The sequence below is a fragment of the Phaenicophaeus curvirostris genome, chromosome 1, assembly GCF_032191515.1.
Source record: "Phaenicophaeus curvirostris isolate KB17595 chromosome 1, BPBGC_Pcur_1.0, whole genome shotgun sequence".
Lineage (NCBI taxonomy): Eukaryota > Metazoa > Chordata > Aves > Cuculiformes > Cuculidae > Phaenicophaeus > Phaenicophaeus curvirostris.
Genome location: NC_091392.1, coordinates 72,112,516 through 72,126,811, shown reverse-complemented (window position 1 = coordinate 72,126,811; position 14,296 = coordinate 72,112,516). Strand labels below are relative to the sequence as shown.

The following is a 14,296-nucleotide window of genomic DNA, read 5'->3' as shown; positions in this document are numbered from 1 at the left end:
TGGAAGCAGGATGCACTGGAGAAGGAAAAAGCCTGTTCTGCTGAAATACCTAGCCTGATTCTGAGATAAAAGATTTGGGAAATATTGGAAAGTAAGCCATGTGCATACCATCTTGAAAATTCCTTTACCACTCAGGATTACTGTCATTCACCATGACACTGAAGGCAGGAGAGAGATGCTCGGAGCTGTCCAAGCTTGCCTCACTGCAGTGACCCCAGCCTCTCCACACCACATACCTGTCCCTCTGCCACAGGTGACTGACATCCAAAAGGTGTCTAAAAGCACCTAACTGTGTTTTCAAAAGGTCTAGTGTCTAGATACCTAAATCACACTGAAATAATAGGACTAAGGTGCTCAACTAGCATACTTTCTGAAACAAGGGTTAATTAAGTGCATGATTGGTCAGATAAAGATATTTGAGAACACTTTCCTTAACATTCTACTACATCTAACTTGCCCACATTTACATAGTGGGGATATCAATAATAAAACAACAATTGTACATAGCTTTACACAGAGTACTCTGGAACTAAGGGGGGATAAGCATAAAATTCAATCAATTCACATTAATTGAAACTAGAGAGAACCTAAAGGAGAAATACATAATAACAAGAACAACCAAGAGAAAGTTTATTAAAATCCATAAACTAAAAGCAAATGTATTCTGAAATGTATTCAAGAGAAATAGTGACTGTCACCAAGGCAGGATCTTGGAGTGATTTCAAGTTCTCCCATGATTTTAATCTTCCCTTCAGCCAATGTTTATTTAAACTTTAAAAACCCCACAACCAATCCCACTACGCTTCAAAAGATAACAGAAGAAGACAAGGTACAGATTCTTAAACTTGAGATTCAGAAATGATCACCTTTAAGCTAAAGAGTCTTCTTTGTTCAACATGCAAAAAAAATCCCCATTTTTGAGGCAAAACATGCACTTTGCCTTTTGACTCTGTGGCTCAAATCCAACACATACAGGTGCAAGGATGATAAAGAACTTTATTTGAGAAGCTGCACTATTAAACTCTCTTTCTTCATTGCAATAGCTGAATGAGAATCTAAAGCTGAATTTAGACTGTCAGTCAAGAAAATGAAAGTTGGGAGTGAGCAGCCAAGGCAAAGATGTTTGGATAGCAATGACAGCCAAATGCTTTATCTGGAGAGAAAAATGTTAGTCCATTACATACCTATCTGCTCATCCAAATAAAAAACATTCACTGCATAAAGTGTATGGAGACGTTTCTGTCTCAGAAGACACAGGTAGGAAAATTTCTTCATCATGCCTTCTCTGCAGTCAGCTAGTAAAATAATTTTACCTCTATCTTTTCACTAGTTACTAATAAATTCTTTTTCTTATGATAAAAATTATCTGCATCAGAGGCTTGCTCAGTGCTTAGAAATGCTCTCTGAAAATTCAGTCTCGGTGAAACTTGAAATGTGCTGTGAACTCTTTTGTGCATCTCTGGTATCAAGAGTGCCATTGAATGAAGTGGATGCTTTTCAACTTCTTACATGTACCTGTGCATTTCATCACAGCAACAAGCAGCACAATAACAGGCAGTGACTACTCTCAGTTTCTCAGTGGAAAACAGATTTCAGGGATCTCAAACCTGTCAATGAACTACAACTGGACAGATGGGCAGAAATTAAGCAAAATTCCCAGACTCATCCTTGTTGGATGCATCCCTGAGGCACCACCAGTGGGTGCCTTTCCTGAAACGAGAAGGCATGGTTGAAGAGGAGCAGAAAAGCTGTTTCTTCTCCCCAGAACTGCAGGGATGACTCCACTAAGAGGCAGATACCTGGGCAACCAGGGGAAGTCTGCATTACCCATGTTGCATTCATTCAAGACCTCAACCACTCAGGTTTATAACTTGACTGTGTCTCAGAAGAAACTATTCAATTTGCTTTAAAGAAATAATGAAATAATAAAATGGTGATCACAGACACATAAAAGTGTTCAGCCAGATATATTTAACAACTTCTACACATTTAGAACTAATACCAAACAAAGTTTTTCAATCCATGTTGTCGAGTTACCTTTTCTGTTGCATTTGTATTACTGATTGTATTCTGGAAGCCCTGAACAATGCCAGAAATGCATAATGGCCCAGCAAAACCCAGCAAGTCAGCCAAGTAACGGAATGTGCTGCTGAGAAGAATTGGTCGTCCAAAAGCACTGTACATGGCTAACCATATGGAGGGACTCCGGTTGGGCTGGTTTGCTACCTTATTCTGGAAAACAGAGAAACAGATATCAGTGCATCAAGAAGAGGCCTTCCTGGCTGTATACGGCAACTTCCATTTCATTCCTATCTGGATGCCCAAATTGTTCCTGGAGGGTCTTTTGGAGTAGATGAGTTAGCAAACACACTGTAGATACCAACAGATTTCAGATATTCCTCACAGCAAATTCAGATTCTGCCTCCTCTTGTTAACTGTAGCTCCTCACCTCTAAATTCTAGCACTTTTCTGAATCTGTGAACACAGGAATGCAGACACAGAGTAATCATACTGGCACATAGTCATTGTTTCCTGTCACATGTGCACTCAGGAAAAGATCTGACCTTTCAAGCCCTTGCTTCACAGCCCTCTCTTAGTAGCTGTGAAGCCACTTGGTCCAGTGAAGGCTTCTGATGTGAGAAAGACATTGAAAGAAAAAACATGAACAGACATCTACAAGAATATAGTTTAATTTCATTTCTCTTGATTTTTTTTCTACCTTCTGGATGCTTTCCAGGAAGATACACTTCAGCCAATCACTAATTATTTGGCTCAAAAAGGTGAAAGCAACAGGTTAAGTTGAGACATAAGACTAAATCAAGTAAACGTCCTTTCTAGCCTTCAGTTCCATGAATCTAGGCAGTATCCCAACTTTTGCCCTAAAACATCCACCAGATGATATCTCTGTATCTAGTCAGAGGTATTCTGATACTTCTGAGGTACTTTCAGTCTAAAGAAGAAAGAGTTCTACCTAACAAATCCATGGTCTGCAGAGTGCTTCCTTGTGCTTCACGCAGCAGCATTTGACACTTTAAAAAAGCATCTGTCTTTTTTCAAGTAGCACAGATGTCTGCAAGTTGTAACCCAAGCCAAGTCCTCTTGAGAAGGAGATATTTTGAGCATAGCCTGGTAAGTACAACCCCCTGCCCCAGGAAACTAACCAAAGAAAAGCAAGTATGCCCCATACACTGCCTGGCTGCCTCATGTCTTTTGTTCTTTTCGCAGTTTTTCCTTTTACGCCACTTCAACTGAGACAGAATATCTGCATGGTACCAAAAGTGTACAAGTGGACAGGAGTGCTAGATAGCTGCTTACTGCCTTCTAGGTATTAGGCTAGGCTGGTCATACTCAATGTCAAGAAGCTTAGTACAGAGAAATAAGCAGCACAATGACAAATTAAAGCTAACATTTCAGAAAGTGGTAAGAAGGAAAATGCTTCTTCTGATGAGGGAAAAAGTACAAGGGTCATATGTGAGTTTCTGAGATGAAAGGCTCTGAATTTGTTACCTAATGGCTTTTGAGCTAGACTGCATTACAAGGGCTATTATCATCCTCCTCAAATAAGTGATCTGTACTTTAGCAGCTTCAGAGGTGCTGAGTTAACTTTTTAGGAAAACACCTAATACATCTGCCATCTTTTGGAAAACAATGCACACACTATTCTGGGCATTCAGTTAATGGTATATTTGGTAAATGACAATAGGAAATCCTTATTTCTTTGAGAATATTTTACTGTTTCAATAGCAGAAAAATCAAGAGAAATGAAATTAAACTATATTCAATAGCAATTTTCACTACTATTACAATTCATGAAATTGTCATCACTTTATGAAATCTATTTGCACTTAATAGGAAAAAGTACTAATTAAATTATCTAGTAATCTCTATTGCTGAATACTGTTGTTTCTTTTTCCATCAGGACTTCAAATTAGCTGAAGTATGTAATGGGGAGGGGGAGAAAGAAGAGCAGACTAATCTTAAGCCCTTTTCCAGAACGATCTTGAGGCCCAGTGTTATGAGCTTGCAGAATAGCATGTTGTATGCACCAACCCTATCTTTTATTTAGGTGCTGAAGGATGATCTGTCAATGACTGCTAATTATAGCTCATTGATGACTATCAACATGCTTCAGTAAATCCACAAATGAAAGAAATAAAACACTCTGTCTGGGCTTTCTGCATCCGAAAAAAATGTTATGACAATGATGATTGTTTTGTCCCTTCAAGCACCTGTGGCTTGGCCATAGGAGGCTGGAGGGCATACTTTCCTTTTGGAAGGTGAGAAAAAGAGTCTTAAGACATAATGTTAAAAATGATCCAGTAACAGAAAAGGAGAGGAGCTGTACTAAAGTCAGGTAAGAGTTGCAGCAACACAAATGTGAGCTTACTCAGCTCACATGACTCTACATATCAGTGCCTTGTTTAAATTTGGAAGATCATTTTTGTTGGCATGGTTGGTAGCAGTTGTTGTGTGAATTACCAGGCTGGACCACTGTTCTCACCTGTGGCATTTTCCTAGTTTTTTTCTTGTCTTTGTCACCTCCCTTTTAAATCACTGTAATTTTCTGTACCTTGGGTACTCAACAGTTGAGGTAAGGTTAGTGAGACAGCATTTGCTGGTAAATCAAGACACCTGTAAGTTATGCCTCAGTCAATATGGGAATTACCTTAGTGTTGTAGTGTCATCTGATGTCACTGTCATCAGTGTCATCCTGATGCTGAAGGGTAACACTCTGTCCCTGTGATTTCTGGCTATCTAACACATTTTCTTTCCTCCTCTCTTTGCCATAACAGGTAAAATCCACAGCAGTACATGAGTAACAGGTATAGAAAAATCTCAAGGTCTTTGATTTTAAAAATTGCATTTACTATTACGCCATCCCAGAAGCAAAACTTTGTATTGACTGTCAGAGCAAATTGCACAGGGTTTGGTTGACAGGGTAAACCAATGTAATACCAATGTGCTAAATCTATTTTGGGATATATGATGTATGATGCATTAGTATAGGGTTTAAAACAGCTAGACCACTTGTATAGAAACCAATAAAAAAGGCAGCAAAAGAAACAGAATCAATTTTTGGGGGGAGGGGGATGGGTGGGGATTATGTGACAAGTACTACCCACATGTACTATATTGGTCCAAAAATCAGGCTGTGAGAGTTTCATTGTTTATCATCAAAAACTTCTTTACCTTCTTCATTTTATTAAAGAATTCTTTTTCTTCAGAGAATTGACTATCAACATGGTAGGAATTGTGAATGTATATCAAAATAAATAAATCAGGTTAAGGTCATGGGTCTAACTCTACGTATGTGATGTGCATCACTGTTTATTCTGCAGAAGTAACCTTCTTATCCACAGCTAGAATTTCTCCAGAATTCTTAGAAAGGTATGATAAAATACTGTAAGATCACATTCCTACAGGATACTATCTAAAAAAGCAAGAAAATACGGTATTTCTATCTTAGAATATTTACTGGTGACAGAAAATAATGAGTTAAGGAAAGCCAATTCCAATGTGGTTTTTTTGGCAATATTTTGTTTAGGAAAAAACTCCAACAGCATATTTAAGTAAGCTTAATTATTGAAAGAGCTTGTTTTACCTGTAGTTTTAAAGTATCTTCTAATTGAAAGAACATATATTATGTCATTTTCTTACGATTTGCTGTGTTACACTATATTGTCATAACATGCATCTTATTTAAGAGTTGGAATGCCATTTGCAATAACAACTCCCAGACTAATAATCAATTAGAATGCTGATCATGAGTTATTTAGCCTTGTATTTTGTTTGTTTATATTCCTTATATATTATACTGAAATTCCTGATAACTGGCTTTACAATTCTATAAAATTCTATATAACATGAAAGTAATATTAAAATTAAAATACTTGATGCTTTGAAACAATTACGTATAACTAAAGACTTTTGAGTAGTGAGTGCATTCATAACACTAAGAATTGCTTGATGAAATTTTGGAAATTCAAAAAAAACCCAAGGAACAAAATAATGAATTCAAATTTGTCACTGAGAAGTGTTAGCTTAAGTCTCCTGTGTCAGTGGGCAAGCGTTCATATGGCAATAGCCAGAAGAACTCTGTCAACTGACATCAAAGAAAACAAGAAAACGTTCCACCCAAGTTACTTAAGTAGCAGTATGCTATTTAGCAAAATATAGCAGCCATAAAAAGTTAATCTCAGACCCACTAGTTTATACTTCTGTCTGCCTGGACACAGGATTGGAAAACAGTGAATTTGAGAAAACAGTCATCAAAACTTAACCCGACTCATTTCCCTCGTGATATTATTTGGTAGAGAACCCCAGCAAGTTTCAGTTTTCATAGCATGCAGAACAGATACCAAGACAACATCATGTGAGCTATCTCAAAGGCATTTTACAATACAGATTACAATTCATGGTCATGTTCAGTATCTTTCATCAAGTCTGATAAAAAGGAATAGAAACCTGCTTTCTACAAGGCCATGGAGACCAGCTGAGATCCAGGCACAGGCAAGGGTAACCCCACTTAATCCAGAATATGCTGGTGGGCTTCTATTGCCAGTTGTGGAAGATTAGTGTAAAATATGCCCTGGCAACAGAGACAGTGACATGTTTTCTCTTTCTAGGTTGTAGACCACACTTCAACCTGAAGAATTTTCCTAATTCTGTGGATGTTTTCTGGGCAAGCCCTAAACAAACCAACACTTTTCTCCACAGTAAACGGCAGTCAGTTCCACTGCCTGGCTCTTTAGATTGGTTTAACCGTTTGGTTTACTTTATCTATGAAGTATACATTTACTTTAGGGTACAGCCTATTTTTAATATTAGCACAAATGTGCTAGAGGCTGTGGTAGTCTCAAGACTGAAACCAGAAAACCAGATATAAGCCAGCTTTCTTAATGTAGGTGCACGTAACATTTACAGAAGTCTTCATACATGCGCAGTGCATACCAAGGTAAACTACACACTACATGTGTGCATACATATGAGCAATAACACACTTAACTTGCCTTTTGGCATCTGAACCATGTATTTGTGCAGGCACACACACTATCTGCAGATGTAAATCAGCTACAATGGGTGGAAATGGTTGCACCCAGTCATCATGCCTGTCATTAAGAATGGCACAAAGACTCAGATCCTCAGGGCATGTAAGTGCCTAAGACTTTCTGATCTTTTAAGTAGGATTTAGGCACCAAATGGTTCTTTGAGGAGCTGGCCTAAGGGATGCACTTCTACTTTGTTGTGAAAAGCTCAGTTTCAATGACTCAGTAGTTTGCTAGTAGGTCTCTAGTCTCTGTAAGAATCCACCACAAAAGGAGAGAGAAACAACCTAAATCTATTAAAACAGAAATATTATGGTTTCATTTCAGAGGGCACAGGAAGGAGCCTGCAGTTCCATCAGTCGCTGGGAGCAGAGAGCTGCTCCTCCTGGTTTTCCCTCACGTTGCAGTTCTAAAACATGCACTATGGGGAAACACCTTTATCTGAAGTGTGCAGAACAAAGAGTCCTCTGAATGTCTGTATTCTCTCTGTTTACACTTGAAATTGATACATATATACAATTCAGGGGGCAGGGTCTCAGATCCTTCCTCCTTTCTGCAACACAAAATCTTTCTTTTTTTTGGCAGAAATCAGGGTGTGGCTGCGATGAAGCTAAATTTCTTTATAACAGCCCATATGGTTCTGTGTTTCAGACTGGTGAGTAAAACACTGTCGATAAGACACCACTGTTTTGGCTATTCTTGATGTGTGTTTTTGGCTATTTCCTTTCTGGAGAAAAAAAAGTGAAGATGAGTGTTTCCAGCTGAAAATATGGACAGAATGTCTTCTAATTTAAGATGCTGTCATGAGTATCTAAAATTTAAACAAAGATTTTACTTTTAAAATGAAATCTAGGAAATAATCAGTCTGTTAGGTTTTTGTTTCCAGTTGCTCTTAATCTAGCAGCTCTCCCCTGCTGTAAATTCGCTTAAACTCAAACAGTAACCATTGAATTGGAACTTCCTAAGCCACATTTCACTGTGGAACAAACAGTCCTAAATTACAAATTCTTAAAACTAGTGTTTTATTGAAGTAAAAAAATTTGAAGCGACACAATGGTTTCTGAGGCCAAACAGTGACACAAACATCTTTGCTTACCTTTTGTTCCTCATACGCTTCTTTGAGACAAACATAATTTGTCAGTGCTCTCATTGCAATTGGAAGCTTTCCGATTGCTTTCAGGTCCACAGGTTTCTTGTGAGCAGATATAATAAGAGTATTCATCCACCAATAAGTTGCCTTTGAGAGCAAATTGACAAATGGCTGCAGAAACCTCACCCCCAGGTCCTGTAGATCCTCTGGTGGCTTTACTTTCTGAGGGTTCATGAAAAATACATACCTCTGGAGAGGAGGAAATAGACAGCATGTGCTCAGGAATTATCTTATTAGTGGCATCTTTTTCATAAAAATTACATATAGTGCAACTATAGTGTCAAATTTGCATTTAAGGGTCAAGAATAATTTCCATTTTGACAGGATAACTGGCAAAATATTGAGCAATATGGGATATGAACACAGCTCTGTAACCTACATGTACTACCAATCTCTATCTGAACAACAAAAAAGAATTCTTGGGACACAGTCATATTTTAAACTATCATGGGTAAGAACGTATGCTACCTGATGCACTCCCTGAATATACAGTTTTTCTGCCTTAACGTAGCATCTAATGTATAGATTGCATACACAAACATCCACCCTTACAAGCACAAATATACATGTATATCTATCTATACAAATATGTATGAACTTTCTGTGTGTATACATATACACAGGCATATAAACATACCAAGTCCAGAGGACACACCAAAGACATACATTTTAAAGATATGCCAGGTCCCATCGATTTCCATAGCATTAATCAGACATTTACAGCTAAGCTAAACTTAGGCCTAAACTCAGCACAAGCCAGAGTCACCTTGGACAACAGACTCATCGTCATCTCCAAGACACTATCACTTATTTTCACAGAATCACAGAATCACAGAACAACCAGGTTGGAAGAGACCCACCGGATCATCGAGTCCAACCGTAATTCAGATCCTGATAAGGAAACCACATACCCTAACTCGAATGACATTGATCTCCACCGCCATCAGCAGCCCATAGAGAATCACCAGAATTCCAGTGATGCAGAAACGCAGTTGAGAAAAAGGCACACCGTCCTGGCAGTATCTGACAAGCTTGATTGTTTTGGTGATAAAGGCCATTATCCAGTAAAGAAAGAGAGCTGTAAAACAGGGGCATATACATATTTAAAAAAAAAAAAAATTAGCCATACCAGTGCTGCAGGAGATTTAGCTCTCTCAAACAGAAATATTCCATAGCTTAATTCAATGCAAACATGGTGATCCTCTGTATCAGCAGTGTGCAGGCTGGCACAGAGCGATGTGAGACCAAGCCAGGAACTCAAGTTTGAGAGATTTGCTTTGCAGTTACTTATCCCAGGTCACTATTTTCTTTCCTGGGCCACCACCTTTCAAAGAGATTCACACTGGTAGGTCTTCACAAAATTGCAAAAGTCCATTGAAGATAATCTGAAGAGGACCTTTGTTATTGAAATGAGGTAAAAGTCACTTAAATTGACAAACATCATATTGCCTCTCTGAAAAAGCAGAGTGCATTGTGGGTAAGCTCATTTTGAAAGAGAGTTCATATAATTTAATTTCATCCTGCATCCTGATTTGTATCTGTCAATGGCTAGTTCAGGTTGAGTGATAGGTAATTTGGAACATGTACTTCTATGAAACATTATCCTGCAATGTCTAGTCAAATTCTTCTGACCATCTCCTGTCCGAGACAGATATCATGATTCTTTAAGGAGCAGTTTCTCAAAGCTAAATAGTCTCACCTCTCCTCTGAAAAACGTCAGTGGAGGCATGTATCATTAGATTGAGTAATCTCAGAATCAACTGCAATGGATGTTGTGAAACAGCAGTCATTGGCACAGGATGGTTTGTAATCAGATTTCTATTACAAGTAGCTTTTTAAAATAGCCCGTTTGAATGCAGTCAAGTTCTTGCCTCAAAACAATAAGTTGTGTTAAACAATACCTAAAAAATCATGCTAGGAATATAATAAGCATAGTATGCTTTCCCTTTTGTGATCATTTAAAAAAAATGATGTACCTTCAAAATGATGCAATAACTCTTACAATAATACTATTTCAAAGAGCAGAGAAATAATCCTCTCTTTTAATACTCTCATACACTTCACCATCCTTTTCATTCTAAGCAAGCTGATTTTGGCTAAATTATTGTTTTTTGTAAAAGTACATAACTATCAGATTTAGACTTACCCAAGAGTAACTTTGGAAAGTTAGATGTTTCAATATTGTGGTAATAGACTATGGACACAGTGGCAGCCACAAACCCCATTATAGCTGGTAGAAAGAGATGCAGATGGCGAGATTTCATTTGTCTGAAAATAAATAAGGTATAAATTAGTGAATTTGATTTTGTCACCATTGTTATATTCCTAGATGTTCTGCTAATCTGTTTAAGAGGACAAATATGACTTTCCTAGAGACAATAAGATTTTTTTCCATGTGAACATTTTAACTTATGTCAATATTTAATTGCTGTTATAGTTTGAGAGGAGAATAGTAATGTGCTGAGAGCAGCTGTTTCACCTTCATCCCATTCAGATCCATACAGTTCATTAAACGATGCCCCATGTGTTTTGGGGAAAAACTTCTTATGCCTTACAAGCCAACCCATCACACATTATCAGTATATGTTAATAAATGCAATTAGCTTGGCTATCCACCAAATATCATCACTTACGTATCGGAAACTATGCCCTCAGCTATTTCACACACATGTACAAACAAGAGGGTGAATGTTAGGATCCACCGCAGGTTGTGTCCAGGGAAGTGCAGCCAGGTATTGTGGTGAATCTGCACTTTGGAGCTTTGGCTTCCCCAGCCTGGGAAATAACAGTAATGAAAGAGGAAGGTTACAACACAGCCAGCCAGTGAGTGATCTGGTTATCAATTCCCTTTACTAATCCATAGGTCACACTTAATAGTATATAATCAGCACAAACCCTCTAGAAGACCACAGGTGTTGTTGTTACTAATAACACAACAGGAGGGTGTTTGAGTTGCCATGTAGCACCTCATAATGTAGATCTGATCCTCTAGAAAACATGACAACAGTCTTCCTATAGTTGCAATCAGAGCGAAGAGGTTCCTGGCCAAGATCAATGATGAGAAAACCAAAAGAAACATTTCAGAGTCTCACCCTTTCACAAGAACTGACAGGTCTTACATGATAGTGTCATCGTGTCCTTCCCAGTTTTAGACAAGAGTGGGCAAAGTTTCCAACTGATATAAAAATTGCATCTTCCAATGAGGCCTCAAAGATATATTTACTCCAAACAAATAAAATTTATTATCTCTGCCTCAGGCCTGGTTGGGAGCATTGTCTCTGGGGATGCTGAATTGTTATTTCCTAGTCTCCACTCCCAGGCACTGCCCACTGTGTGTTCCTGGCACATTAAAGCTCCAAGCGCAGCATGAGAGCTCAGCTGATTTAATCAACAAATTAATCTTGAAGCCCATTTTCACCTGGTCACCTCAAATGATACCTATCCTTTTCAGGCTGAAGCCAGCAACCTGGTAAGATGCAAGAGAGCAATGCCCTGACAGATGTGACAGTGCTGGGGGGAGCTGAGGACTGATCAAAGGTTAGCCTTTCATAATGGCAAGTCTTGTCTTGCCTGCCACTTTGTCCTCTGTCCCTTACCACCCTGTTACAGAGCTGTTCTGAGTCAGTCAGCCCAAACGGCCGTATGTGTCCCTTTTACTTCTGGAATTCACTGAAGCCCACAGAGAATCCCCAAAACAGTACATCTTACAAAAGTAAAGACACAAAAAACCGAACACAAAGTTGTTAATTAGGACATTGAGAATTGTACTAGTTCCTTTCAGTAATTACAGAACTGAATTCAAAATCCAGGATATGCTTTTGATACACAAGGATGCAGCATCTCATCATGCTCATCAGGTGACTCAGAAACACATATACTAGAGCCTAGGTTTATTCATTTTTGGAAACTGTCAGGATTTCACCATTTCATCCTTGTTTATTATGCAAAGTATCACAGGAACAAAGTATTCTCAATTCTCCATATCTATTTCAAGCATTTTCTACAGTCTCCTCAGTTTTTCCTCATCTATCGTGGCTTTCTTTGACCTTGCTCCTATCTTTGTGTCTCCCAAGCAGCTTTTCATTTTTATTTCCTACGTACATACATACAACATAATGTGCAGTTTAAGCTATTATAGGTTTGCTAGGAAATAAAGAGAATTTTCAGTGGCTGCCATACTGTTTCAAAATTAATTGGCTAATACCTTTAAAAATATTAAAAAAGCCTGCTACAACTTGACGTATAACATGGGATGTTGTAAAAGATTATTTCTGCCCTCAGACCTTGTTTTGATTTTCCAGTCTTTACTTATTCTTTTGTTAGATCTTGTTTCTCCTTCCCTTGCTTAATTATTTAATTAGTTTTCACTCACTGGATCTTGTTATAGATTTGATTGCTAGGTACCACAGGTTCTGATTGCCTATTATTAAATCACTTCAGCTTCTTTTTGCGTAATCATAGTTTGAATATAGTCCTAAATTAAAATCTTCCTTGCAGAGAAATGTATTACTTCATATATACACAACACCTGGAAAGGAACATCAAAGAACTGACACGTCATTTCTTACGCAGTTATCAGAACACTTATTTTTATTAATACTTATTGCCTTTTGATGATTATTCAAATCTCTTTATCTCCTATGATCACTTAGAATGTTTACACTATTTACAGCTCTGAAAAGTATTAAATTGAATTTGTTTCAATACTGCAAATAACTAGGATAAATAAACAACCACAGAGAAAAAGTATGTTTAGTGTACTAGTTTAGATGGGCTGTTTTATAAGAATATACAAGTTAGAGCCATTCCACTAGATTCCTAGATTCTTCAAGAGAGATTTATCATTTCTTATTTTCATTGCCATGGAAAAAGATTCTCACTTTTTTTCTACTTATGTTTAAAAATGTTGGCAAAAGAAGTAATGATTCTGTTTTAAAAGTTTCCTGTGCTGCTTCTAACCTTAGATCCACATTGCACATTTTGGATATTCTCTGAAATTCACATAACTGGGAAGGAAACTCAGACCCCTTACCCTAAGTCTTCAGATATCTAATAATAGCAAAGATTGCGAATTGCCAATTTCGAATCTGAAGAAAACTTCTCCAGAGAGAAGATTCAAAGCATTTGGATCTGATTTCTCTGGTTCTTATCCAGATTTTCATGCTGCTTAAGATTTATATTTAAAGCATTTTATTCATGCTTTGGATTTATATCTGAAATTCCCAACATTTCGAGCTGGTTGGCTTCACATCCTCTGGGTTCAAGCCATTCTGTCACTTCTTTTTTAAAATTAATAAATACAAAGCATCCAACAGTTTGAACCAAGACCTCAAAGCACATAAAAATATGACTGAATATAAGTGCATGTTCAAGTGTTTATGGGATTGCACAGCTCCATTGCAATGACTCACCAATGAACAAAATTGGAAACGTGATAAATAGCAAGAAGACATGGGGAACCAAATTGAGTGCATCCACAAAGCAGACATTTCGTAGGACGCCAGCACTGATGTTGTAGGCGGAAGCATTATCGTTACCACAAAATGCAAGCCTCATCACTTCCGGAATGTCTGACTACTACAAAAAAGAGAGACATGTTGAAGCAGTAGTTGACTACCAAGACTACTAGCATTTCTTTTAGCTAAACACAAAATAAATAAAATAAAGAGATATAGGAGCAGAACAATGAACAACCCACAGAGAATAATTCAGTTGTATTTTGAAAATGCTTTTCGGACCTGTCAAGTATAAACACATTAAAATGAAGGCTGTGTTTTTAATAAATGTGCTGCTTAGTACATACTCATTAAATACACTACATGATGTCTTCCAGTGTTTGGTTTAGGCACAAATATATGCTGCGAGTGATCTATGAGAATACAGAGAAAGAATAAGGAAGATCTAAAAATAATTATTTCCTTTTCTTATAAGAAAAGTCAATTGCACATAAGCTGACTCCTGCATGCTACTGCTTATTTGATGAGCTAACTTTCTCTGCACAACATCTCTGTTCATATGATTTGTTGCACATTATTTTCAGTGCAAGCTCTGAACTTTTGATATTTGCCATCTGGCAGCTCTGCATTCATGGATATTCTGT

The 14,296-nt window shown here is 37.7% G+C and overlaps 1 protein-coding gene across 1 annotated transcript in view; it reads right to left on the bottom strand.

Moving 5' to 3' along the window:
• The window catches only part of ABCC9 (ATP binding cassette subfamily C member 9), a 73,805-nt gene that overhangs the window by 50,960 nt on the left and 8,549 nt on the right, over positions 1–14,296 (bottom strand). The window contains exons 3-8 of the mRNA XM_069862723.1: positions 13,608–13,773; positions 10,830–10,971; positions 10,343–10,464; positions 9,108–9,274; positions 8,143–8,385; positions 2,038–2,232 (exon numbers count right to left, since the gene is read on the bottom strand). Of these exons, the coding sequence (XP_069718824.1) occupies positions 2,038–2,232; positions 8,143–8,385; positions 9,108–9,274; positions 10,343–10,464; positions 10,830–10,971; positions 13,608–13,752 (1,014 nt within the window). The 5' untranslated portion in view covers positions 13,753–13,773. The remainder of the gene's footprint in view (positions 1–2,037; positions 2,233–8,142; positions 8,386–9,107; positions 9,275–10,342; positions 10,465–10,829; positions 10,972–13,607; positions 13,774–14,296) is intronic.